Source organism: Vidua macroura, chromosome 11 (assembly GCF_024509145.1).
Source record: "Vidua macroura isolate BioBank_ID:100142 chromosome 11, ASM2450914v1, whole genome shotgun sequence".
Lineage (NCBI taxonomy): Eukaryota > Metazoa > Chordata > Aves > Passeriformes > Viduidae > Vidua > Vidua macroura.
This window is the reverse complement of record NC_071581.1, coordinates 4,018,858-4,046,593: the sequence shown is the minus strand read 5'-3', so window position 1 is coordinate 4,046,593 and position 27,736 is coordinate 4,018,858. Positions and strand designations below refer to the sequence as shown.

At 44.6% G+C, this 27,736-nt stretch overlaps 1 protein-coding gene across 3 annotated transcripts in view; it reads right to left on the bottom strand.

Moving 5' to 3' along the window:
* Positions 1-8,435: 8,435 nt before the first annotated feature.
* The window catches only part of SLC7A10 (solute carrier family 7 member 10), a 38,162-nt gene continuing 18,861 nt past the window's right edge, over positions 8,436-27,736 (bottom strand). For 2 of the 3 annotated variants that reach the window (XM_053987220.1, XM_053987222.1), the window contains exons 2-11: positions 23,344-23,548; positions 19,227-19,378; positions 18,381-18,506; positions 17,264-17,417; positions 15,111-15,234; positions 14,912-15,015; positions 13,791-13,887; positions 10,215-10,364; positions 9,766-9,943; positions 8,436-8,733 (exon numbers count right to left, since the gene is read on the bottom strand). In XM_053987220.1, the coding sequence (XP_053843195.1) occupies positions 8,609-8,733; positions 9,766-9,943; positions 10,215-10,364; positions 13,791-13,887; positions 14,912-15,015; positions 15,111-15,234; positions 17,264-17,417; positions 18,381-18,506; positions 19,227-19,378; positions 23,344-23,548 (1,415 nt within the window). In that variant the 3' untranslated portion in view covers positions 8,436-8,608. The remainder of the gene's footprint in view (positions 8,734-9,765; positions 9,944-10,214; positions 10,365-13,790; positions 13,888-14,911; positions 15,016-15,110; positions 15,235-17,263; positions 17,418-18,380; positions 18,507-19,226; positions 19,379-23,343; positions 23,549-27,736) is intronic. The other variant, XM_053987221.1, reaches the window with a different exon arrangement.

Here is a 27,736-nt window from a genome sequence, read left to right as displayed (position 1 = left end):
CTTTGTAGCTTCATTGTTTTTGTGGCAGTGTGCTTCGATGATAGGTGGTATGTCTGTGCTCCCAACTTTCTCTCTAAAGATGAGTGTGCTTTAATGCCACAGTGAGTGCAGTACAAGGCTAAATGGGACAAGTTTATGTCACTGTTGCTATTCCTGAAACTGCAGTGGGGCAGAAGTAGGCCAGTATGTGATGTGAGGGGCTAGGAGAACAGGAATGTGTCAGTGCAGTTTGGAGGCATCTCCATCCTCTGGTATTTCTTTTGTACTTCTACTCTGCATTCAGTGTTTCTTTGCCTTTCAGTGGTCTTACTGAACTAGAGAACTCTGTTAGAACCTGGGGCAGACACCAGTCATTGTAACTCTGAGTACTAAGCTACAAATAACATTGTCTTTTTAGGCATAATAATTTAAGTAAAATGTAATAATTTTAATTAAACATGCTTAGGAAGAATTAAAATCCCTTATAGCTTCCTCTTTTATAGAAACTGCTCACTTCAGAAATGTTTTGATGGCCATAGGTACCTTAAAGCATCCACTAAATCCAAAGTTTCTGTATAGAATACCCAGAATGAAACCAGGTGTGTCTTAGCTACTAAAGCTCTGTAATGAGAGTGTAGCAGTGTTCAGTATAAGTGGAGTGCATTGAATCTTAGTTGCAGCAATATTTCTTTTTTGCACTGTCATATGTTGCATTTTCTTCATGGTGATGTTGGGAGTGTTGCGGAATTGTTTCCTCCTTTTCTACCCTGTGTCTGCTCCTCCCTTGTGTTTCCAGGGACTCTCTGAGTATGCTGGTACCACTTTGAGTGTGCCTGAAGGACACTGAGGCTTTACAGCTCCTTGGGGCTGCACTGGGAAGCACTGAACACTTGGTCAGGATCAGATTTCTGGTTTATTTTGAAATAAAATCTGTCTTACATGTTTGCTTGTAAATCTGCTACCTAAGTGCAGATGTATAAGCCAGTGGTTTTATTTATCTTTTATTTTTAGAGAGTGTTAGTTTGCTTTTTTATTTTTGTTTTTTTTCTATGAAGAACTGATCAGTGCCATTTTTAAATCTGACCCTGTGTAGATTGTACACACTTAAATGTAAAGTGGTGCCTTTTTGTTTTTTAGAGTGTAATTAAAAGTAAGCAAGTTATTTACCTGTAAGAAGGTGGCATTGCTTAACGAGGAGTCCCTGCAGAATGACAGAACTCTGCTGTGTGATGGCTTGGTCCTGTTGTGATGGCTGGGCTGGTGGCCAGACTCTCCTGACTCCAACAAGAGCTCTGCTTCACTTCCCCTGTGACCAGTGACACACAAAAATGCTTTATAAAGGAGATAACCAGGAAGTTGATGCTGCTACTCTGTAAACATCCAAGTGCTCCAAAACCCGTTTGTTCTTGTAGGAATTCAAGTTGTCCAGAGTTATTAACTGAACTTCTGAAATTTGGCATCTGTGGGCCTGAGTTCTGCTGCTCACAGGAGTTTCCTGGCTGTACAGGCAAACAGACTTTTGCAGTGAACGGTTTACATCAAAGTGTCAAAGATTTTTTTTCCTTTAAATGGGCTATATTTTGCCCTGGATCTTTGATTAGGACTCTCTTTGGGGGAGTGCCTTGGAAAAAACAAGGAATAGGACTTTGGCTTACTAAAATGTAATACAGAAAGACTAAATAGAAGTGATTTCTTTTTTCCTCTTCTATTGCAAAATGGTTTCATACTGTGCATTCCAGAGTTAGAAGATTCAAATTCTTAAGGGCATTAATAGCAGGAAGGGCTTGTGGCAAAATGCATAACAAGAGTTGTAGTTGCATTAAATAAATACTGCTCAGTAATTTTTTCCAGGTTCTTCTGTGATCAGAACTCATTTCATCAAAGAAAATGTAGTTTTGAAAGAGATCTTGCTTTCCTAGCATTTGTAAACATTTTGGGTACATTCCAGTTTTGCAAGGCCATATACTGTAGTCATTGCACTGCCAGTTGTTTCCATCAAAGGCTACAGGTTGGTTTTTTTTTTTTTTTGTCTGAAGATAATTTTAAATCCATTGCCTTTTATGTGTAAGGTAGTTTAGTATAGTTAGGAGAAAAATTAAAGGTTTATATTGTGTAGATATGAAGGACCTTAGAAATGTGTATTTATTTCTGTTACAGAAAAATATTTCTATAATGAAATAATGCTCATCATGCCATGCCTTAAACCATCACCATCATAAGGCTCATAAAATTGAAATATGTACTTCAGAGCACTGCTATATTTTGGGAGCAACCCTGAACAGCTAAGATGTCTAACTTCACATTATTTCTTACGTGCATCTTACATATTTTGTGTATTGATTCATTTGGTAACTCTGTGAAAATTTTACTGAGAAGGTTTAACTTCTAAAAACTTAAAAAAAAGAGTCCAAGTTAATGAAAGTTTGACGTTGAACCATGCAGAAGAATTCACATCCCTCATTACTGGACTATACAGTTTTGCATTGATGAGAAATACAAGCCTGGTGCTCTTTGTAAGCACTGATTTCTCTATGCTGCAGGGCAGTTTTCTCTCCTAGCTCACCCCCTGGAAGGCAAGAGCCACAAATTCACTGTGAATTTTACAGAAGAAATCTCTGTGTTTGCACTGTGAGCACAAAGAGGTGCACTGCAGTGCCCTGCAGTGTCAATACCTGCATAAATCACAGAGCCTGCCTTGGTGTGTGTCTGCCCTTCTGCCATCTCTCGTGAGTGCTAAACAGGGAATCAACCATCCTCGAAGGCACCTCAGTTCTGGTTCATAGAAACTGCCTTCTTGTCTTCAGAACTTCTTAAAATTAGAAAAAAAGTGGAAATACAACACTTTAAAGACTATACAACCTTAAGTTAATCAGCTAGTAAACTTGTTAAAATTTTTGTTAAATGTTTTTCTGCACTCTTTAAAGATTTTTGTAGACAGGAAACAAAGTGTTTTAAGTTGTTTGGTTGATGCAAGATAAAAAATTCCCCTGTCCAAGCAAGCCAAAAAAAAAAAAAAAACAACCCCAAACAAACCTTCTAAAAAAACCCCTTCCAAAAAAACCCTCTGAATAGAGAATACCTGCTGTTTTAAAAAGAATTCATAAAGGGGAATAAAGGGGAAGAGTGATTCCCTTAATATTTTCTCTACTGCTGCTAAAGCAGGGAATATTTCTGTTAGAAATTCTGGTACCTTTCAGCTTGTGTATTACCCTGCAACATCCCTTAAGGATACTTGTTCTCTATTTCTGTTCTCTCCTTTTTGGCTTTTTTGTTTGTTTTTAATTTGGGTTGTAGATATTAATTTAGTTACAACATTTTACCATAGTGTGTGTGCAGGCATATGATTCAGGTGTGGCATCGTGTTTGTCAGTGCCTACTGCTGCTTCCTGGACTGAGCAAGATACTGAGCAAGAAAGATGCTGGGCATCATTGTGCTTTGCCTTGCTTTGGATCTCTTAATTTTTAATAAAATTTGGTGTGCCCAGAGCCTGTGGGTTTCTGAGTGTCACTCTTAACACCTAAGCATAAGGATTCCTAAACTCTACTCCCACAATCTTAGTTTGACTCAGATTCTTAGGTGTCAACCCATGACTCCATGTGTGGACATGAATGTGCTGGGGGAGGGTATAGTTTGGCTTGGTTTGGTTTTGTATTTCTGGTTTTTTATCATCTGCTTTTTCTGGTAGCTGGAGCTGGTCGAAGGGATATCACTTTTTAAATAATACATGTGAAATCTTGGTTCTAGGAAATTCACTGTTGTATACAGCTGCCTTTGGTATGTATGTATGCATATATCCCAACTAAAAAAAAAGAAGCCCTGAAGTGTATGACTGTTAGGGTGGTTAAAAGAAACGATTTCTGAAATATGGCCTCTCCCTTTTCTGAGGCCAGTGCTTGTTTTGCTGATGCTTCTCCTTATCTTTGAGCTACTGCTGGCTCTGTCCTGCTTTTTTTCAGAAGGTGAAGGCTGAGTTATTTTGTGTTGACTGTGTTTCGCAGACTTGGAAATCTTTATCTGTATTGAAGGGAATTGGACAGACTTCATGATGATCCCAGGTTTAGCTGTAGCCATGAAGGATGGAAGGACCCAGCTTGATGCAGAGGGATCCTACTTTCTAGCCTAGCAGAAAGACTTTGCTTTGGTTTTGTTTTGTTTTGCCATGAAATGCTCTTTCAGCTGCAGTGGCAGAAGCATTAATGTTTCAAACCACACCATCATACCCTGATGTGAGGCTGAAATAAGAATAACCCATGAGATGGAAATAGAGTCACAAATGGTACCTGAGTGTTAGCAGGTATTTTGACAGCCTATGCAGTACAGTAGATAGCTCTTAAAAAAACCCAAGGGGCACACTTGAGAAGCCTGAAGGGAATTTGGTACTTTTCAATCAGACCTTTCTCTGAGAGGAAAAACTGCTTTTGCTTATTAAAGATTTTTGGACTTGGCCAGAAGTTGAGTTTTACTCTCCCAGGCAAGTGCTAGGATTTAAATCCAGTACAAATAGCTGTCTGAACCTGAGCCTTGCAGGCTGCACACCTCATGTGCTCTCCTTTGTCAGTCTGTCACCCCAGCAAACAGCTCAGTGAGCTCTTCTTCCCTCTTCAGGTGCTGGCTCTTGTGTTCTTGGCTGCAGGGGTTAAATGGTCACTGAGGCTGAGGTGAAGCTGAGGTTTTCATTTTATTCCCTTTCATTCTACGTCCTCCCTGCTTTATGATGCCCTCTGGATCTCCCTCCCTTCTATCCCTGTGTCTTACTGTAGGACTTTAAGACAAATTTGGTTTTGGCCTCTCAGCATCTTCTTACTCACTTTCTAATCTTCTTGGATTTTCTTTTTCCATTTTCCAAGTGCAGAAGTTTCTCACTGAAGATAGAGCACTGGTGAGAGGTGTCAAGGACCAAGGACAGGAGCTTTAAAAACCAGGGTTTGGTTTGCCTGTGCTCACAGCTGGAAGTGGAGACAGCACACAACTCTCTGAACTCTCAAGCTTTAGGAAAAGACAAATTCTAAGCAAAGTTTACCCTTCACTTTTCTTTCTCATAAAACTCCTCAGCAGGTGAATTAACTGTAGCAATTTTGGATTTGGTTCTTGGTACAAAGGGGCTGGAAACCAAATGAAACCAAATGATTTTTTCCCAAGGTTTAACAGTAAGTGAAACGTAAGAAATACCTTGACAAAGGCCTCCAAATGTGAAGTGTGGGACAGCATGTCTATTGGGGGCTGGTTGGTTGTTCATTTGCTGCCTTTCCTTTGAAGATGAGTTATTTTGTTTAGCTTGAGCTCTTCAGCACGTTTCTCTCACGGCATTAACTTGTTTGGAGCTGGGCTGTGGCAGTGGCTCCGTCCTGGGCTCCCCAGCCCACCACAGCAGCTCACCAGGCAAAGGTGGCCTCCCCTGGGGCCACCAGCCCCTGTCCTGGGGCTGACAGCTGCATCAGGGCTTGTGCTTTCAGAGCTGATGGAGTGTGGCTAATGAACCTTGTCTGCATGGTTTTGGATACGTGTTTTGTAAAGGCGCTCCCAGGTCAGGTGTAGTGTTAAATATGCAGGGACTCATCTGTCCTCCAGCTGGAGGAAGGCTCTGAACTGAAACAGCACGGTGCTGAACCCAAGGTACAATCCCCATGTGGGCCTGGGTCCCTTCCAACTCAGAATATTCTGTGATTCTGTGAGTCTCATCCCTTGATCCTTCTGAGATCAAACTCTTCTGGTTTATGTACTAATGTGAATGGAAGACAATCAATTCCTTTATCAAGTTTTTGAAAACGCTTGACAGTGGCCAAGCCAGCAGAAGTAGCTCTGCCTCATTCTCCCAGTGCTTCCCAGCAGTGCCCACTCAGCTCCTGGAATTTTATCTTCTCCACTTCTGTCTTGCAGAGCACGTAGCACAGTGATGACATATCTGTTGCCACTGTTTTCAATCCTGTGATAAATCAGGTAAGAATAATCCAATCCATTTTTTACTGACTTTGCCTTAGGCTGACTTACAGGTGATACTCCCCAGAGTATTTCCTGCATTACAGCCCCGAGTATTTTATGCTACATAAATATAATAGCACGCAATATATAGGCTTATGTAGTATTGCATTGCTATTCAAGCTTTATTTAAACTCCTTTCTGTTGGAAACAGCTTGCCTTTCTGTATCAAGTATCACAGTGCTCTCAACATGCTGATAGTGTCAGCTGTTCAAGGCTTTTTGTTCAGTGGGCTTTAAAATACTAGTAATTATGTCTCCTTTGGGGCTAGCTGCTTTGTCTTTAGGAAATATCTCTCTTATATGGACTGAGTGTGCTGCTAAATTTCATTTAGCATATGAATTTCTAATTTTGTACATTGATTTCTACGGTTAGAAATCCTACACATTAGGCACTAACCTTTGCAAAGCCTTTAATGTATGTGATGCTGGGAGCAGAGATGAAGCTGTTCCTAAAAATGAAACATCGTGGAACACTTTTTGGGGATTGGCATGTAATTCAAAGATGATGTCTAGTAAATCATCCTGTTCTAAATTAAGCCTTCTGATTTAAGGCCAAATGTTGTTACTTTTAAAGCATGTCAGTATAACCAGGGAAAACTTGAGCCAAACTCAATTAACAGTTATGAGGAATTTGCTCTTTAATTTTGCTTTTGATTTCCTTATATAACAGCCAAGGAAAGCCTTGGTACTTGTTGCAGCATTACTATTACTATTATTATTACTTTTCTTGTTACCATACAGACTTCTCTCAAGAGCTGCAAAGTTTCCTTGCTGGATGATTTCTATACCTTAATTGTTTAAACAAACAAAAATAAAGCCATGCCCAAACTTAGCAATTCTGAAAGCAATCAGTATTTCTGATGCTGTAATACATTTAGTTTTCTTTCTAGGTAGTAAAGGTATTGAAAGAATTAATCTGTTGGAAATTATACCCCAGAAAGTGGATTTTGAGCTATGGAAAAGGAGACTTAATCATGAGAGCCTCTGACATTAGTCAAAGATTCAGGTGCTGCTTAGCCACAGGGAAGTCTGCTCTGAATTTTTTTTTTTTTAAAGCAAGCTGAATATTTATAATTTCCATTATCAAATTATATACTCATACTATTATTTAAAATGTGGAATCTTTCTTTATGTGTGTGCATATATACACACGAAACCACACATTTTTTTCTAGCTAAATATGTATTTTAATCTCTTACAGTTTACAGCTTTATACAAAGAGAAGACTGTAAGCTGTGTTTCTTTTTAGTGTCTACCATCTGAAAGATGGAGATTAATAGAATTTTAATATATAGATATTATTATTATACTACAAAAGTATTTCTGAATAATTAACTGAGATAACGAATCCATAATTTTTGTGCCAGGGCCATGGAAAGATACTTTTAAAATGACATTCAGATGGCTGTTACCAAGGCTACTGAATGTGATAGGTTTTGTTTTCAAATTCTGTGAAAGAAGAGTAGCTCAGAGCTGTTCTCACATTTTGCATTTTTAGAAGATTCCCTGGTGTGAAAGTGGCCATATTGCTACAGCAGCAAATCTCTATATATTAATTATGTGCATGGACGAGATTTTTTTTCCTAGTGTATGGCACAAATAAAATATGCAAAACACTTTCTAAGGAGCATCTGATGTGTGAGTGAATCAGGCTTGTTACTTGGTTGAGCACAGCTGAAAAGGGGAATGGGTCTCTGGAGCAAGGTGACACCACCTGGCAGCTCAAGAGACAGGAGGAGCATCAGGGTCCTTTCCTGAGCTGCACTCTGAGCCTGCTGCAAACCTCTCCGTGTCTCCATCCTCCCCAGCCAGCACCTGCGTCAGGCTGAGCTTCATGCAGGAGTTCCTGGGTGGTGCAGGAACCCCTCCACCTCTGCAACACTGCTTCAAAACTGAGAGGCTTGAGATTTAGATCACTGCAAAGCTGAGATACTTGAAATTTAGATAACTGCAAAATGGAGATACTTGTGATTTAGATCACTGCAAAGCTGAGATTAGCATCACTACAAAGCTGAGATTTAGATCACTACTTGTGTATCCTTTTCTCTGTGTCACAAATGGGGCTGGAGTGGTTCAGGTGGTTGCTGCTGCTGTGGCTTTCACTCTGCAGCCCGTGCTCGGCGCAGCCCCGGCTGCTCTGTGGAGCTGGGCTGGGGATGCTGTGCTGCTCCAGGTATGGGGAGGGATGATCCTTTGGGTTGTGCCTTCGTGGGCATTCCCCCCACCCAGGGGCAGCAAGAGGTCTCCTTGCTTTCTCTTGATTTCTGTACTTTGATTTTGTGTTGGGAGCTGCCCTAGTTTTGAAATGCCTAAATCTGTGTGTCTCTGGTGGACCCTCATGGTGACTAAAATCAGTATTCCAGAGCTGTGTCTGTGCTGCTTTCCCCTGCTGAGCAAGGATGCTGCCAGAAAAAAAAAACCCAACCAGCTCCTTATTTTACATTTTATTTATTTTCTTCTTTTTTTCCTTTTTTTTTTTTTTTCTTAAGGAATAACTAAAAACTACAGAGACCACAAAGGATGTAGCTCATTTGATGAACTTCACTATTGGTGCTCTAAACCAAATTTTTTTTTTTTTTCCCAGAAAAACTTTTTTCAAAAATCAGCATGTAAACAAGAAGCCACTTCAGCCTCAAAGGCCACGCTGTTGTTATTTCCTCAGTGCTGTCTCGCTCACCATTCGCCAGGAGTGGGCTGAGGAGGCCTCCTCCTCAGCACTTCCACACTGAGGGTACACCACAAAAAACAGCTTCTGCCCCCAGCACGTCAGGGACTCTGCAAGGAGCAAATCACCAGGGGTTAGTGGGTGCTTCATGGGGGGCCTGAGCTCTTCTAACAAATGTGTGATGCTGGAGCAGTGCCACGGGGGAGGGAGGCTGCACAGCCCTGCTGCCCCTCTGACTGCCCCCTGCAACCCTTCTCCCTCCAGCTCGCTCAGCAGAGTGCTCCTGAAGCAGGGGCAAATGAAGGTGGGACAGCTTTAGGGACAGCTTTAGGGACAGCTAAAGATGGGACAGCTTTAGGGACACCTTTCCCCAGCCCCTCACAGAGCTGCCAGTGCTGCCCATGGCAGGCAGATGGGATTGGGATGGGATGGGATGGGATGGGATGGGATGGGATGGGATGGGATGGGATGGGATGGGATGGGATGGGATGGGATGGCTGCCAGCCCTCCTGGCACTGTGTCAGCCCGGCTGCAGTGACCACTGGCCATGGGGAGCTGCTGGCAGCAGAGCCAAGGGCAGCTGACAGAAACCCTCCAGTGAGAGCAGAGGGCTGCAGAGTGCTTGTTTGGAAGTCCTCACCTTGGAGCAAAGGGATTAAAAATCAAGCACAACCAAAACAAAGAAGACTATTTGCAGTTTCAATTTTTTGTGAGGGGTAATGTAAGTCTTTATAAGAAACATCTGAGTATGAGATAGTTCATCGTGTCACACAGGGCTTGGTGCTCAGTGCTGGTGGGACAGTGGAAGAAGGCAGGGCAAAGGTCACACAAACTCCTCAGTCCATTTGTGATTGCTCATTTAGTCTCCATGTGTGTAAAGTGACACCCCTGTGTATTTGTTGGGAGAGGCTGCTGTCAGCAAGCCAAGTGGATGGGCACAGGGGCGTGAGAGGAGGCAAATGTACCCAGGAGTGTGCAAAACATGTGCCCAAAGCAAAGCAGTGCCTGGCCACTCTGTGCCCAGGGGCTGCCCGTGGCTGAGAGTGGTGGCCAGCCTCCCACAGGCAGTTTCCTGGCTGTTTTGGTGCCAGTGTGTCAGAGTTTAAGCAGGGAGGGCAGGGAGGCACATAGTGCTGGCTTACCTATTAGCCTATTTACACACTTTGGTTTATTTCTCCAGTAGACTCCAAGGAAAAACACTGGCACTCCGGTTAAAATGATACTTAGTCCAACCCCACAGACGACTGGCTCAGAGTACAAGCTGAAGATCAGCAGAAATGCCCAAAACGCCAGGTAAGTGATGGGGATGAGGAGGTTCACCTACCAGGAGAGAGCAGAGGGGATGAGGAGGTTCACCTACCAGGAGAGAGCAGAGCAGAGCACGACTGTGCAGAGCAGCAGCAGTGGTGAGTGGCTGTGGTGGGCTCCAGGCCCCCCAGTGTCCCCCTTCACTCCACCACTGTCCTCTCTGCCCATTCACAAGAGATCTGCCTGTGTATCCTTTTTCACTAATGCCACTCTGGGACATGGTCTGGGAGGTGCTCCCACCCCACCCTATTGCAGCCAAGAAATTTAGCTTTAACAGTGTCACCTTGATAGGTCTGAAGATTTGGGGTTTCTTCCAGCGTAAAACAATCAGGCCTATAATGGTCACTCCATAGCAGAGGTAGTTAATGAAGGACACGTAGTTGATTAGTGTGTATGTGTCTCCAACGAGTATGATGATGAGGGTGGTCAAACACTGCAAAAAGAGGAGCACAGCCTTCTTTACCATTACTAGAAAAGGCAGCTTAAAAACAACAAAACCAAGCAAAAATCCCATTAACGTATTAGAAATCCCCTTGTTTATGGCACCTGCTGGGCGTGTGCTGCTTCCTGTGGCTCTGTTCCTTATCCCAGAGCTGTGCCACCAGGGCTGGGGCTAAATGGCTATGCAGGGTGATTTGGGGCATGCTGAAGCCAGAGACCAGAGGGTCTGTTTAAAAATACCCTGGGGTGCTGGCAAAGGTGTCTCTGCTGCCCATGACTAGGCAGGCAGGGCTGGGAAGGCTGGCAAAGCTCCCACTCCACCTTTTTCTGTGAAGTACTTTAAAAGCTATTGAACCTTGTGGTGAGGACTCCAGGTGAAGGGGTTTCTTAGACTCAACATGTTGTGCTTCAGGCACTATGTTGTTGCAGGTGCTCTGTATATTATAAAGAATTAGAGGTTTGCCCTTCCTCCTGCTGGCTCCTGTCACAGCTGATCAGCATCATGAATCTTATTACTAATGTTTGGAAACTGGCAGATGGATGGTGGACATTTCCATGCTTTGTTTGCTTTTTTGAACTCCATGTCTGCCTAATACTGACAGGGAATTGATTTTCACCTTTTTTGCTTTTATATTTTCTATATATTCTGTACACATACATTTGTAGTGCTGTAGCCTATTAAAGGATTCATAGCTAGCTTTTTACCAACTCTAATAGACAGAAAGACAAAATAAACTCCCCCATGGCTCCAAGCTGGGGGTCCAAGTTTAGATTATCTGGGAAGGCAAGGTTGAAACTAGCTCTCCAAGACTCATTTTCATTAACAAAGTTTAGTTCCTATCTAATTGTGGAGTGGAGGGATTCAGAAAGGGTTGAAGTGAGGGGGAATTACCTCATCATTTATGCCTCTAACTGGGGATTCTTGTCAGTTATGCTAATTTGCTGAACATAGAGAAGTTGCATGCACTTCATGTTTCGTGTGCATCTTCCATCACTTTCCACCGAGCGAGTTGTGCACCTCAGGATCCTTATAAAGGTAACTCCATCTTAGCACCTGTGTCTGGCTTGTGATTTTAGGACCAGCATAAAGACATCAATGCTGCAGACCCAGGAGAGCTGACTTGGGGCCAGGGCACTGCTCCTCAAGCCCCTCACCCACTCTTTGGTACCACAGGGACTGAGCACTCACCTGCACGAAATACCAGTCCAGTGAACACTGTCTGCTGGAGCCCAGAGCCTGAGGGAAACTAAATATCCAAATCCCTCCAGAGATTGCTCAAGATTTTTGTTTGTGTTGATCCAGGCTCCCTTTGTGCTTCTGTCCCTTTTTTCTTAATTAGCTGTTTTGACAGTAAATTCCTTGCAGGAGGGAAGGTTTCTGCACCTCCAGCACCAGGAATTAAGCACCACCACAGCCAAACACCCCGTTGGTCCCTCTGTTCCCTTATTCAAAGCCTTGCAGGCTTGGCAGGGGGATTTCAACTCTTTGAACTGTCTCACCACAAAATGGATTTAAAATTGGGCACCATCTCGCCATATAACATATCCATATCCACTCACAGTGCAGGGGCCACCCCCAGTGCCTGGTGGCAGAGGAGGGGGTGCTGCCCTCCAGATGGCCTGGCCACAGCCCCACGGCTGCCAGGGGGGCCAGCCACTCCCCACCATCTTGCAAAGAAACTGCAGTCCAAATTTTACATTTAGCTTGGTCCCTTGATTTTTAGGAGTAAAAATCAGTAAAAATAAAGGTCTCACTGGTAGTGTTGCAATAGCCATTCTTGATGTACAACCAAACTCCTCTCCTTGCAGAGAGCTAGGTGTGATTCAATGGAAGAGACAAGGAACCTGATGTATTAATTAGGTTTGCCTGAAGTGTGGCCCTGTTTGCTGTTGTAGCTGCCTACACTATACTGTTGGTATCTTTCTATTTGTTAAGAAACAGCTATTTCCTAGCAGCATTTGATGTGCACTGAGCTGCATTAAAACACCTTCAAATGATGATTTAATGTGCCATGCTGGTTCTGTGATTTGCACTGTGATTCAAGGGGGATGGCATGGCATGGATCAGCCAGCTCGACAGGCAGGCTGCTCTTGTTGGGGCTGCTCCACAGAGAAGCAGACTCTGACAATCTCTTGTTTCAGCTGATGGATCTTTAAGGACCAAGGAGTTCTGCCCCTGTAGAATGCAGGATCCCATCCCATGATGGCTGCCCAGGGCAGTTTACCCCAAACCTTCAATGGGCAACACACGAGATGTTTGTGATGGGGCACTAAGCCTCAGGAATGCCATAAAACCTCAACAAAATGCATCTTTTGTCATAAAAGCAGAATGAGCTTTCACGGTGAAAAAAAACTTATTCGGTGAAATTTTGTATGGGTGTATGGTGCCAGAATTGCACCAGAATTAGAGCCAGGAGACATGTAAACATGCATCTGGGGTCAAACCCTCGAGTTTTGGTATCAGTGGCAAATCTGCAGTTGGCAGCCATTGATGCAGCCAAGATCTCAAGCAAATGCCCTTTGGGGAATTCCTTTCCTTGGGCCCTGCGGCCATGGACAGCAGCAGCACGAATCATTTTCCTCCTTGTCATTTTCCACTGTAAAACCCTTCACACGTTCCAGGTGCACTGTCAATGAAGTCATACAAAGCTCTTTGTTTCAAATAATAACTCCCCTAAGTCATTAGTACTGTGGAAATTTGTGCTGTCTAAAACGTGAGGGGCATCTTTTCCCATGGGAGCACACCAGGAACTGGATCCCCAGCACTCCTAACAGCTGGCCCATCGCAGGTGACCTGCCTGATGTGTCTCAGGGCCACTGTGTAATCATTGTCCCTACTTAAGTTTTTGGCCTGTGGAAAGAAATACCTGTGGCCCTCAGAGAACTGCCTGGCTAATCCTCACAAGGTGTCTTGGTTGTTGAAAGTAATTTTAGGAGCACTTTGTCCTTTCCCTGGGACCCACCATATCTCTGGCTTTGGGGCAGGACCTAAAGCAGCCTTGCTTCAATGGGATTAGTGACCATGGAGGTTTCCAATTGCTCGTGGGAAGCAGGCAGCATTGGTCTAAGGAACTTGTATTTTCTTAAATGAAGTATCTCTGTTTCAAAAGCTAGTCCCTGTCCCTTGCTGCAGGACAAGAGTTAAATGACTTACACTGCAACTCAGGTTATGAGGGAAACCCTTCAGGTGCTGAGGGGACTGGGAGGAGGAGGAGGAGTTATTTCCAAGGCTGAAGGCTGCTTCTCTCTGGGGCAGATTGAACTGCTCAGCTGGCACCTACCAGCTGCCATTCAGGGTGACCCACTGCTCCTCTTCTGGGGTAAAACCACCTCTCAAGGGCTTTTCCAGCTCACCTCTCCGTGGCTTAGTGTTTCTAAAAGCAGGTTACACAGTGACAGAGCAGGGGTAGTGACTTACACAGAGGAGAAGGGCAGGGATGGGCGTGCAGTTCTTGACGTGGATCATGGCCAGCAAACTTGGCAAGTGGCCTTCCCGAGCACCAGAGAAACACAACCTGGAAACAAGAAGGGTAATGATGAATCCACTGGGTGTGCAAGAGCCTCCCAGTCCCCAGTCATATAAACACCTCTTATCTCAACCACCTGCTCTGGTCTTCTCACGGAAAGGAGCTGTGGCTGCAGCTGCAGAGACAGCTAGAGACTGTGTCCCCTGGGGAAAGGCATTTAAACTAAACCCTGCAGTGTACAAGGCCTTTAACAGCTAATGTCACCTGGGAACAGACCTGCTCTGAGATGCCAAAATACCTCCAAGGGCTATCTGCTGGCCAGCATTGTCTCTTTACCCAGTGAGGGATGAATACTCTGAAGGTTGGGTGGGTATTTACAGTGGCAAAAGGGGTTTGGATAAGGTTTAACATGCCCTAGCTTTTCACTTTTAAGTGTAAGCCTGCTACATATGCACTCTGTTTTGTTACATTTCATCATACCCATGAAAGGGTTGGGATAAATAATTTTCCCAAGGTACTTCAGCTGTTTCCTCAAAAAACTTTGTAGTTTCTTAATTAAATTCAGACAGGTCAGTTATTATAAGCAGACTTTATTGATTACAATCTTACAGACTCTACAGATTCTGGCCCAACTATCAGCAGTAGGCATGCAAAGCATCTTGCTTGAAAGGTGATTTTTCCAGCATCAAAATGCCTGTAACTGAGTTCAGCACCAGGCCCTGAAACTCCTCCTTGAGCAAAGCACAGTTTAGCTGTGAGCTACTGGAACTTTATCGATACAAATTATTTTGGTTCCATGCTAAAGCTGTGTTTGGCTCTTACTGTGAATTATTCCACATCTGCAAACACTTTCAATAACTCATGAGGATTAATTTGCAATAAATTTGATGATTCAATATTACATTTGCTGATTTGAAACAGAATAATTCATAACTGATTGTATCCAACACACCCAACAAAAACTCATGCTTTACAACATCCAAAATGTCTAGCCAGCATTTCTCTAGCAAATGCAATTAAAACAGCCCCTCCCCAAATTAGATAATGTTCATAAAATTGTACTCCATCTAACCTTGATGAGGTAAAAAGGTATCCATTTATTCCTCCAAATGTAGATAGGGCCACTGAGACTGGCATAACCCAGGAAAAATAGCTCAGTAACTTTTCACCAAATGTCTAAAGCAACAGAAGGCAGAGAAACTGAAATACACTGCAAAGCACAGCACTGCAATCAAAGTGTGTTTGGTACATGCAGGGAATGCTTTACTTACTACAGCCACAGCGTTGGAGGACAAGAGCTCTTGGGGAGACATGGCAGTGAAATATGCAATGTTGGTGAACGTATACACAAATGTCACCAATGGGATGGATATGAATATGGCACGAGGTAGGTTCCTAATAAAAGAATTAGGAGGGCAGATAAGAAATCACAATCATGCACAGCAAGACCACGACAACTGTGTAGGGCCCGGGGGTGGTCACGCAGCTGGGTGGGTTCCTTGGCTGCTTCTCTGCAGGGAAGCAGAGCTTCCACCAGCTCTCTGACCCACTGCAGGTTAGAGAAGGCTAAAATGAAATGTTGTGTCTGCAGGGAGCTCCAGGGGACAAAGATACCACGAGCTCCCTTTGGGCTCTTGATTGGGACTGGGACAGGCTGTTACTGAAAAATGAAACATCCATTTCCCAAAAGCCCAGGGTACAGGCAATGGTGGTGGAATAAAATGTCTTGCTCTGCTTTACCTTCACCTGCTCTGAAAAGGAAGGGGATCCTGTTGTTCAGCTGCTGCCCTGGCCCACTGTGTACCCTAAACCTGGTCTGGTCATACAGTTTACAGTAGTAGAGATGAACCTGATCTCCAACCCAGAGACCTTCCTAGAGGTGGACACCTGAACTGTTCTGTATCTAACATAATGCATTTTTCTCTGTGTGTCAGACTTGGAAAAAAAGGTTTTAGAAAACATGTTTAACCTTGTGAATTTGAATAGATTTAGTAAAAGTAGGAAGTGGTTTTGGTTATCCAATTTTTTTTAATACTTTAATTTCTCCATTAAGGCTGCAACAATAATTTAAAAAAAAATAGAAAAAGGCCATTTGCTCCCTTCTCTCTTTATTTCTCAACTAAGGCCATATTTACCTTATTTAAGTAATAAATCTTTTATTATTGAGGTTTGAAGTCATAGTGGTCCATTAAAATATTGTTATTTAATAAGGAAACACATGACCACATTTTCTTCATTCCTGCCAAGATCTCTGGACACACACTTTGCCACTCACTGCGTGGGTGTGCAGAGATGCTCATAAGGCTGTAGCTTTAATTCATTCCCATCCAAGCTGTAATGGCTTACATTTCTTCGTTTCATTGCTGTGTGCACTGGATGCCCAGAAGTAACCAGTGCTCCAAGAGCTGCTCTTGACATTTGCCATTCCACTTTATTAGCTCAGAAATGTTGAAACATTTGAGCTTTGCTGAACTAGAATTCCCTTTCCCTCCAGCCTTCTCAGCCTGCTTGTGATAAATCCTTTCCAAGCTGTTCCCACAGCCAGGATCAGCAGTGGCCCAGGGAAAGTTGCCTTGGCAGGCTGGTGCCCACAGCTCTGCAGGGGCAGAGTTCCACTTTCACTGCACAACTGATCATCCCCTTCAGGTGTCTGTGGGAGAGCTTTGGGTGAAAAAGCAAAGCAACTTCCAGGATAATTCTACTATTTGATGACAAAGAAGATTCTTCCTGTAGATACTTGTGTGGTATCTCATCCATGGTTAATTTTCTGCTGTGGAAGGTTGAATAGGATTGAATAGTGGCATAAAGATACTGCCTTGTCTATAGGCCGCTGTGATTCAGCTAATACCTAATTTCTGTGTTTCTGTAATGTGGCAGGCACATTCTTCTCTCTCTTAGGATTTTTTCATAGAAGAGCACAGAGAGAAGAAAGAGAAAACAATTTCTATTTCCACTCTTTGTTTTTCCTATATGGAATGTGTTTAGAAAATTGTTTACCTAGAGTGATTACTTAATTAGATTCTAGTAAGGATTGTTTGAGCCTGATGGCCAATCAGCTCCACCTGTGTCTGGACTCTCACAGAGGGTCACCGGTTGTGAGTTAGTTAAATATAGTAGTTTAAAAAAAGTATGTAATTTTAGTATCTCATTTAAATAGTATATTAATGTATTATAGTATAGTTATAATAAAAAAATCATTCAGCCTCCTAAACTAGAGTCAGACATCATCATTTCTTCCCACCGAGTTCACCTGCATTTACAATACTGTAACTTGCCTGCTATCTGTTCTAAACAAAACTCTCCTTTAGGAAAACCAGCCCCACAGACATGGAATGACACGGCAGCCTCTCATGACATGAGTCACTACCAGACAGCTCCAAGGTCTCAGCACTTCAAGGGGAGCATGGTGGAAGTGGATACTTGCCTGCAGGGATCAACCAGCTCCTCTGTTACATAGTTCAAGAAGTTCCAGCCACTGAATGCAAAGGACCCTTGAAGGAAAGCTAATGCTAAATGCCCCACGGATGGAGTCATCCAAAATCTGAATGCATTGCTTGGTGTCAACTCTTTGTAGTTTCCTGCATAGAGAGTGCAAGCCAGATGTTAGGCCATGCCTACCTACCTCACACACTTTAAAATAGATAAGCTTTTGCTTTTTATTCTTTATTAGAACTGAGACTTCATGCTGTTCATGTCACCACGGGCTGACATAGCATCTGCAGTGCTTTGTGCAGGACAGTGTCCTGGTGAGGGCTCCTGCTCTCCTGGCACCCTTCACCAGAACTCATGAGACCCTGTGTCAACCTGCACTGGCTGAGGGGGGATCCTTGGCAGTGCAAACTCCTACCTGCTCTTAATGCCATTCTCTTTTACAAGCGTTTGGTGTTGTTTAGTAGATATCCTTGAAAATAAAATATCTATGGGCCTGAAAGTTTTGTCAAGACTGTAGGACTAGCACTGTAAAAACAAGTGAGAAAACTGAGAGAACAAGTTTTCTGCTCTCTCTAAATGTTGTATTTCTTCATCCTTTATATGACTCATCATATACATGATAAAATTATTATAAGTCTTTTGTACTTTTGGCCTTCCAATAACTTGGTGAACCAGTGAGACATTTTTCACCTATGTTTAATCTTATAAGTGACTTTTTGTAGGAAACTGGACGAGTGCCTGAAATGAAGCACACATCTTCCTGCCCTAGGCAAAGCATTATTTATTCATTTTACATCCAGAGCACTTCAAATTCAAGGAATGCACAACAGATTAAAAATTTTAACTAACTATTCTGAAACACTGTGACCTGCTCTCCTTTATTCTATCAAATCCTACCAGGTGGACTGGAAATGGACTTTTTTTAAGGGGATACAGCTGATTTCTCCCTTGTGTCATATTTCCACAGCTGTGTCAGTATGCAATCCCACAGCTTGGCAAAACCCAGCACACCTTCAGGTCAGATTGTAAGGAGGAAACTTTGCAGTAAGTGGGAAAAATCAAGCCTATTAACAGTACCATACCAATGTTAGAGCTGTCTCACAGAGTACCTTTAAAGATCTGTATGAGGCCCACAATAATGATAAGGGTCAGGGCTAAGAGTTTTCCTGCTGTAAATATGTCCTGAATGCGCGTTGCCCATCGCACTCTGGAGCTGTTCACCCACGTCAGGAGGACTGGAGAGCAAAAGACTGAATTCAGTGAAATGAAATTATGTTTCTTTAAGAACATACAGTCAAAATATTGCAAACCACACTCATGTTCCTGCAGGGAGCTCTAGCACGGCCAGTAATGAGGAGCACTGCCTTTCCCAAGGAGACTCCCAGCTGCAGGGGCATCCCTGGCAGCCATCAGCCCCCTGGTGCTGCCAGCTGGGGCTCTCCCCAGCTCAAGAACTGTGCCTGAGAAGTGCCCAGTGTGCAGGGATCATTGCCTCCTCACAGAAACAGTGAAAGCCTTCAGTCCTGCAGCTCAGGTTTGTTTCTGCCAGCTCCAGAAGTAGCTAATGCAGAGCTGGCTGCACGCTGCCTTCTGCACGCTCGCGTTTGTGAACGTGAGAGAAGATAGGAAGGGGAAGGGCTCAAATTGTGGTGGTCACCTGTGCCAGGTGCCCATGGTTCTGCAGCACTGCCCCATCCCACATGCTCGCCTGCCACCACTTTCCCTGGACCCACAGGGATACAGGTGCCTTTGTGCCTCCCTCCAGGCCACTCCACTTGCTGCAGGCAAGTGGAAAGGGACAGAATATCCCACACCAGTCACAGTGCCTCTCCTGGGACCTCCCCACTGGCCTCTGGAGTTGGGGCCCTGACCCCAGCCTGGCTGGAGTGGCCCCTCAAGTGGTCCCTTGTAAAACCAGGGCAATCTCTGTGTGTGTGCAAGAAGCAAATACTTACGTAAACATGCCATGGAGAGGATCCTGGAGGCATTATAGGGGGGAATACAGGTAGGGAAGACAGGCTGCAGGACATAGTTTGAGAAGGTCAGTGCAATGACAGCCAGACTAGTTGGGTACATGATAAGCACTGCGCTCCACAGCAGCAGAAACCTGGAAAGACAAGGAAAAGCACAAGAGAGCAGTGCTGGTGCTGTGCTGGAGGAGGGAACACAGGCTCAGCTGTGCACAACGTCAGGGCTGAGCACCTTCATCCTGGTCACACACGCCAGTGTGACTCTCCTCAGCCCTTCTCCCATGTTCTCAGCACAATCTGTATTTTAATGACACATTGTAAAGCAAAGCATGGTTCAGGAATGTGTGGAAGAGTGAGGACTATGGCCAGCAGGCATGGTTTGATTTAACTCTGTGTCTACATGAAGGGAGCTCTGTTGCTCCTGCACTGACATGTCACCACAGCAGATAGCAGTCCCTACACTGAAGGCACCTCTAAGGGTTTTGGCTGCAATAGGCAGCAGCTGTACTTTTGGGACTGCTACCAGCTCCCTGCTGGTCACTGGGGGCATTTCTTGTCCCCGCTGGTGCTGGCTCTCTGACCCAGGCCAGGGCAGATGAGTGCTGCAGTGTTTTGTGGTGGATCACACAGCTGGGCTGGCTGCCTGCCTCCAGCTGTGCCTTAAGGTGATTGCACCCCACGAGGTATTGTGCAAATATAAAGTGTGAGATATTTTGGGTTTTCATTGTGTGCAAAGGAAAAAAAAAAATTTAAAAGGCAGCAGTGGATCAGGTTAGTCTTTAAAATATTTGAAGTATTATTATTTCTATAGTGAGAAGTAGTCATTGCAAGAAAGTGAAGGCTTCTTGCCATGTATATGCACACACAGACACACACAGTCATTCATTCACAGACAAGCACAAATATAATGTGCAGGGATGTGTGACACAAATGAGGATTTGAAATGATATTTCCAAATAAGACAGTATAATTTCTATATTACACAGGTTGCTCTTTAAGGGGCCGAACCCACCCAGTGTGCTCCCTGCTTCCAGCCCTGTAAATCTGGCACAGCTGAGGGAGCTCCTCTCTTGTGCCATTAACCTGGAGGGAGAGCTGCTTGCTGGGTGCTCCTCAGCTGAGGTGGAAAATGTCTCTCAGTCCCATCCTTCACTTTGCCTTCCTGTTCCTGAAAAGTATGGGGCAATTAATTAGCTACCACAGTTAATTTGGTGAACCAGACCAATGTAAGAGCTGGGCACCTTCCCAACTGCCACTGTAGTTTTTACAATAAACTCAGCAGTTTTTTTCTTTCTCTTTATTTTGTTGTGTGAATCTGTTTTGGGGGTGGTTCCCCCCCCCCCCCCCCCCCCAATTTCTAATGTTTTTCATTGTAGTTCAGAGCAGTTTTTTCCAGTGATTGCTTTGTGCTATTTGGTGGTGTTGATGATGGACCCAGCTTGGGACAGCTCTGCAGATCCTGCTTGTTGAGTTAACTCAGCTGGTCCACACTGAAGAATAAATAGAACCTAAGGACTACAATAACAATTTGCTGAATATGGTTAGGATACTGATGGTGCTGCCTGAGGTCAAGCTGTTTTGTGTGGCTGTTGACTGGCAGGGCCTTTGCAGAAGCCACCAGCAGTTTTTCCCTGTCAAGTTTATCTTCACCCACACAAATTACACAGGCTGAGAATTGGGGGGAGAATTCAGCGGGGAGAAGACTGAAAAGACTATTTCAGGCAAAATTGGCCCTTGTTTCTGTGCTGTAATATGGAGTGTGGTGTAGCTGGTATTTGGCAGAACATGGTTTAATGGGAATGGGTTAATGACAGTCATGGAACTGAAATGCAGGATTGGTAACACAAGTTAAAGCAAATGCATAATTTCAGCGGGGGCGGGGGGACAAAGTTGCACTTTCAAATGTGAAGATCAAAAGAGAGATGGCAGCAAAACAAGAAGGAAGTTTGCCTAAGGTGTAGGCCTATTTTTATGGTGTTTCTCCAGGTAAATTTTAATCAAAACCTATTTCTGAGAAAAAGATCTCCACGCTGGTCACTGAGATCACATTCCCATCCCTAAACAACCAGCTGTGAGGGGCAGGATGAGGACATGGAGGCCCAGCTGGCTGGGAATGGCTGTTCCTGGGGAAAATGGCTTGTGGAGAGATGATGTGGGAGACGACACAGCATGGCACACCTGGAGTTACTTTCTTCTTCAGATGGAAAGTGGCAGAATTATTGCCCTGAGGGCTGAGCTACAGCACATGAGATGGAACTGCACCCTACAGCCTTTCACAGTCACTCAGTAGCTGTGATCACAAAAATAAGAGAAGTTAAATCTTCTCTTGTTGCTGGCTGAGAAGTGATCAGATCCTTATAACAGATTTGAGACAGCTGAATGTAAAGAAAAAGGAAGATGTAACTGGTAACCAACTGATGTTGGTTGGTTTTGGTTGCGTTTGGTTGGTTTTGGGTTTTTGGTTGGTATTTTTTTTTCCCTGAACATCGGAGTTTGCAAGAGAAATCTGATCTCCTGCACGTGCTGGTGGTGAAGGAGCTGGTGAAATAACCTCTCTGCCTGTATTCTAGCTACTGGCTGGATGGCCTCTGCTGTGTTTGGTTGTTGAGCCTGATCCAAAGCTCACTGAAGTTAATGGCACACAGTCCCATCAGTGTGTATATGAATGAGATAATGTCTACTCAGAGCCCACCCCTCTGTCTTAGAAACAGCCTGGAGTGAGTGGAGCCATCTGCTACTCCTGGAAGGTGTGGCATTCATGTGAAGTGCCAGTCATCCCTGGACTAAAACTGAATTGTTTTGCATACTAATTTCCTCACATGTGGAAAGAAATAAACAACATGGTTTCATCTGGGTCCTAAATAGTCCTAAACAGTCGAGTGGACTTGGTGAAATTGATTCTCAAATATCTGTTTGGGATGTGCCTATACTTCCTTGAGGATCTTGAATTAGATATGTTATGGACTCAAAGCAGCCTGTGAAAATGTAAAATTCCAGTGTACCCTACTTGTGCACCATTAGCAAAAGAAAACAGTTCGAAACAGGTGCTATAGTACAAATCACCTTGGAAGAGTTCAGGAAAAACTGAACTGGTTTAAGCTGGAGCCAGTTTGAATACTATTAATGCCATCCTACATTGCTGAAAGACTTGCTGCCTTTGGAAAATTCAAAACTTCACAATAACAAAAAAGAAACCTAGAAGTATATTTGAAGCATGTTATGCTTGCAGTTTAGAGTGACACTTCTCAAAGCTTTGGCTGAAAACTCTCCCCTGACTGATTTTGATAAGGGTGTATGTCCAGTCAGCAGGCTCTGCTGGTGAAGCAGCTGTGCTAGCTGCAGCATTCCTGCTGAGCATTCAGAAGGAGCTGTATTGATCAGAAACTCACTGGAGGGCTCTCCATGAAGCTGAATTTATTCATTGTCTTCTGCAAGAATATCTATTAAGGCCTTTATTTATCCTTTGGGGTAATGTTCTTTTTATGACTCAGACTTGCAGGCCCACATGTGAGAAGAGCTGTGCTCAGAGGGCTCCTGCAGCATGGCTGTGACACATTCCCTACAGTTTGTGTGTGTGCTCACACACAAATGCTGTTTGAAACCAAGATGATTCCTAAATAGAGAGGAAAGCAGGAGTCTCTGTCTGGTACCAGACCAGAGCCTGGTAATGAGGAACCCTTCCTCACCTCTTCCTTCTCCCTTGGCCAGAGGAGCTGGGGAGTGTCTCTGCTCAGGCTTGTCTCCAGCCAAGGTTTGCCATCACCACCACTTTTCAGTGTTTCATGCTGAGACAGGGCTGCTGCTCTGCAGCCACAGCTCCTACCAGCTCAGGAGATGGCCCTGCCTCTGTTGTTCCATTCACCTCCTTACAGCACACCTAGCAATGTGGCTTTTGTAGTAAAAAGTTATGCATCCAGCTGTCAGTACTGCCAGACACAGGGGCTGGGGCATGTAGTACTCCAATGGCTGTCACAACCAATTAGTATTTCTTTGTGCCTTTCTATGCAGGAAAACATAATAAATGGGAGGATTTTGGGAGACAGGGACAAGACAACAGAAGTGGAGTTGCTTTCAAATTAGTTTATAGAGATAGGGTACTTACCCAGCTAACCCACCAAAAATCTCAGTGACATAGGAATAATCCCCTCCTGACTTGGGGATGGTGACTCCCAGTTCAGCGTAGCACAGCGAGCCCAGGGCAGCCACACCGCCACCAAGCACCCAAATAATGAGAGCCAGTCCCACCGAGCCGGCGTGCTCCAAAACTCCTTTCGGGGAAATAAAGATCCCAGAGCCAATGATATTACCTGCAAAGGACAACACATTAGCAGTCAGGCAAAAGAAAGTGAATAGTTGGCTTTTATTTATTCAAAACAAGGTAACATTGCTCTCACTCAAACAAAAAACTCAGCAGTGCCACCACTGTGCCACTCTTTCAGGTTTTGCATGACTGCACTATGTCTGATTATGCCCTGGCAGAAGTGTTCCCATTTATCAGCAATCAAAGATGGTAAATGTGTGCTCAGCTCTGCTGAAGTCTCAGCTGAGGATCCATGAGTTTTCTGGCATGAACTTCCTCAGCTTGCAAAAGTGTCTGCTCTCACCTGCCATGCCCAAGCATATTATTGAAAGGAGTTAGAAGTGACTTTGTCATAAAGATTTTTCATCCACTCCTAAGAGGAATTTGAACAAATTAAGGCAAATTTTCAGGGAGTTTGAGAGGTCAAAAAAGAAAAGAGTAGCATTGTCTATAACGATGGGCCCAAAAGGTGTGCTTGCCACTAAGGATGGATTTAAGATTGTGCTTGAAAAAGTAATCTCAAAGTCTGAAATACTGAAAATCCATAAGCATTTTGTATTTGCAATACCTGTGCTGCTTAGTGATCAGCCATAAAATTTAAAGTTATAATGTGGCATGGCTAAAATATTGGACAGTAGGAGACAATTGAGAAGATGTGAGTTGAAGCAGTGCTGAGTATAGAAAAGGAGTGCTGGAAACCACCAGGTGCTTTTTTCATGTGGGGCCAGCTTGTGTTACATGATGGGTGAGCAGCTGGCTCACGGCTCGGGCACAGAGGGTGACAGTGGCTGGGTGACATCAGACTGGGGGCCTGTCACCACTGGGGTTCTGCAGGGCTCCATCCTCAGCCCTGTGCTCAACATCTCCATTCAGGAATTGGACCCAGGACTCAAAGGAACCCTCAGGATTTGCTGATGACGCTGAATTAGGAGGAGCTGTTGCCTCCTTTGAGGGCAGAGAGGCCCTGCAGAGAGACCCAGACAAACGGGAGAGAAGGGCAATGCCCAGGCAGGTGAAGTTTGGCTCAGGCAAGGGCTGGGCTCTGCCCCTGGGACGGGGCAGCCCTGGCTCTGTGCTGCACTGGGCAGTGAGAGGCTGGAGAGCAGCTGCAGGAAGGGACCTGGGGCTGCTGCTCCGTGGCCAGCTGGAGCTGAGCCAGCAGTGCCCTGGCAGCCAGGAGGGACATCCCTGTCCTGGGCCATCAGGCCCAGCACTGCCAGGCCAGGGAGGGGATTGCTCTGCTCTGCTCTGGGCTGGGGCGGCCTCGCCCTCAGTGCTGGGGGCACTTTGGGCCATCACAGCATGAGAAGGACATGAAGCCATTGGAGAGGGCCCAAAGGAGGCCGTGAGGATGGGGAAGGGGCTGGAGGGGAAGCCTTATGAGCCTTTGGTACTACTGTGTGCTGCAGTTTTAACAGTTGTACTCATGCAGATGGAGAAAGACCTTAAGTGATAAAAGCCCCATAAAATTATCTGCTACCTGCCAGCATACCTCCCTGTGTACCTGCACTTTCACAGATCAACGTACCTGAAAACACTGCACTGTTGGGAGGAGCTGGTGGTAGTCTGGGGAGCATGCTGAAGTTCAGACATACTGCTTTTTACCAAGATAGACCTGTAGGTTTCCATTGCCTCTTTGGGATGGAATCATATTCCTTTCTGGCCACTCTAGTACTGAACAAATGGCCAAAGACAGAATAACCCCTAAATGGGTCCGCTGGCTCCTTTCATGCCATCTCCTCCTGCTCACTACCCTTGCTCACTTTAGCTGAGGTTTGCTGCTATTTTTGGCAGCAAAGAGCAGATGCAAATGCTCACCCTTCAGCAGGCCCTCAGTTTCCACCCCTACCCCTTGGGTCACCTTTCCATGTTGTCTGTACATGAAGAAATCGAAACACAGCCTGGCATCCCTCAAACTGGTAATGGACAAGAAACCCAACGTTCCAGCACCTCTGCAGAGCTGTGCTCGGGGTGCTGGCAGGGTGCTTCCCTGAGCCTTTGTGCTAGCCAGGGGCTGAGCTGGGCTTTCTGTGCCCACTCAGCTGCTGTGGGGGATGGACAGACCTGCAGCAGGGTGGGAAGGGTGGGGAATGGAGAGGCAAGCATCAGCAGCACCACGGGAAGCAGTGTGATCTGGCCATGCTGTGATGAGCCCAGGGAAGAGAGCTGGGTCCTGCTGAGGTGTAACTGCAGGGAGAAGGTGGTGGCAAGTGATGTGGCACAGTGCAGGCTAAATCAACAGTCACTGATGTGGTTTTTGAATGCTTGCACTTGGCATTGTCAGAGCTGTCTGTGTTTCATGTTTCTGCCCCCAGGAAGGGGCAAGCTCGCCCCTGGCAGCCTGGCTGGTGGGCAGTGAGGGGCACTGGCAGCAGGGCTCCTTCTCAAATCCAAATGGCTGCAGGGAGGAGATGTCTGTGGTTTAGAATGAAGGCCTCCTGTTTTGGTAAGACTGCCAAAGCAGTCCTCCTCGTCTGCAACTCTGTCTGAGCTGGAAACAGCCAGAACTTTCTTTGTTTAAGGAGAATACGTTCTGGGTGCAGCTATCTGAAGGAGCAGGACAAAGACCAGACAGATTTCTGGATGGTTCTTTCATACACACATTCTACTAATTTTTTTTATGAATAAACAAAATAAGGCAAAATTATCTTCCAAAGCCATGATGTATTTCATATTACTTTGCACTCACAACAGGTGCAAAAGCCGTATCAGTAGAAGTGCTACACCCCTTCTGATAACAAAATGTTCTTATGAAAATCTGCCATGAATGTGGTAAATGTGCCCAAAAAGTACCTTCACTTCGCTTGGTGTAGGACGTTTAAAAATAGGTATGGTGGAGATACTGAAATGCTCCAGAAATTAAGATGTCTAAACTGCCTGATAAGAAGCAGTTTTCAGGAAGTCTTGGTCAGCAGGAACTGGAGGAAATTTGGTGAGCAGCTTTAGGGGTAAGAAAATACAATATGCACTCTTTCCCATAGATGATATTTTGTCATCTCTTGTTTCTTAGTGTTTGTTGTCTTTTTTCCTCCTTTTCACAATAATATGGAATAGTTGGTGTAAAAATACCATGACAACCTCAGCTTTTGTTTAAAAATCATGTTACCAACCCTCATGAGTCAGAAGGCAAGCAAAATATCCTGAAATATATATTTCACTTCTGAGATCTTATCCAGCATCATGATTATTTTTTTGGGGGGGACAATGTTGAGAGCAGTTTCCATATCCTAGAAAAATAGGAATTGGGGGAGGGGAATACAGAAGAAAAAAAAAAAAGGAAAAAACGTCTCTGTCTTTTTATCTCTCCAGTCAAGTTACACATCCAGCAGTGCTGGTAGTAAAATTAGCAGAATGTTTGCATGGAAGAACGGTACAGAAGGCAGGTCCTTGTCCTGCTCCTGCAGATAGTTGCAGCCAGAAAGTATTCTCCTCAAGCAAAGGAAGTTCTGGCTGTTTCCAGCTCAGACAGAGTTGCAGATGAGGAGCCCAGCCTGCCCTCTGTGAGCTGCATGCTCAGCCCAAGAGGCCAAACCTGTGGGTCCTGGGTCAGGTGAACCCAAACCAGCTGCTAGAACATGGGTGTGAAGTGGGTCCAGCCTCTCCTGTCAGCCATGCTCCATCAGTGGAAGTGGGTCCCAAACCTGGTTTTCTGTGAAGAGAATGCCAAACCCCCCATCCTTTCAAATCTCAGGTTGTTTATCTAAATATGTTTAGGATCTTTTGTGACCTGGCCGTGGAATGGCTTTCCCAGACCAGTCACACACATGCAGCATGTAGTTTTGCTCTGAGGTCAGCAGCTCATGTAGAGCTAAACCATTTGGGAACTGTGGTAATGATGTGAAAATTAGGACATTGGGCTTATTGAAAAATCCAGTGTTTTCATTTTGCCTTTGGCTTTTGAACTATGGGGAGGGAATGTGGGGTCAGGTATGGGGTTTTGATATCTTTTAATATATCTATGAGAGCTGAAACTAATTTCTTAAACAGAAGCTGAATTCTCACCAAAACGCTTCAAGAACTGCACTTTGAAGGAAAACAGTATCCCTGTGCTTGTGAGAAAATAAAGAAGCTTGGTAATACTTGGCATACTCACTTAGTATGCAAAATCCTTAGGGCATTTTTATTTATCTGCAGCACCCAATACACACAGACTATAAAAACAGTGGATCTTGCAGCCTGTTGAAAGTATCCATCA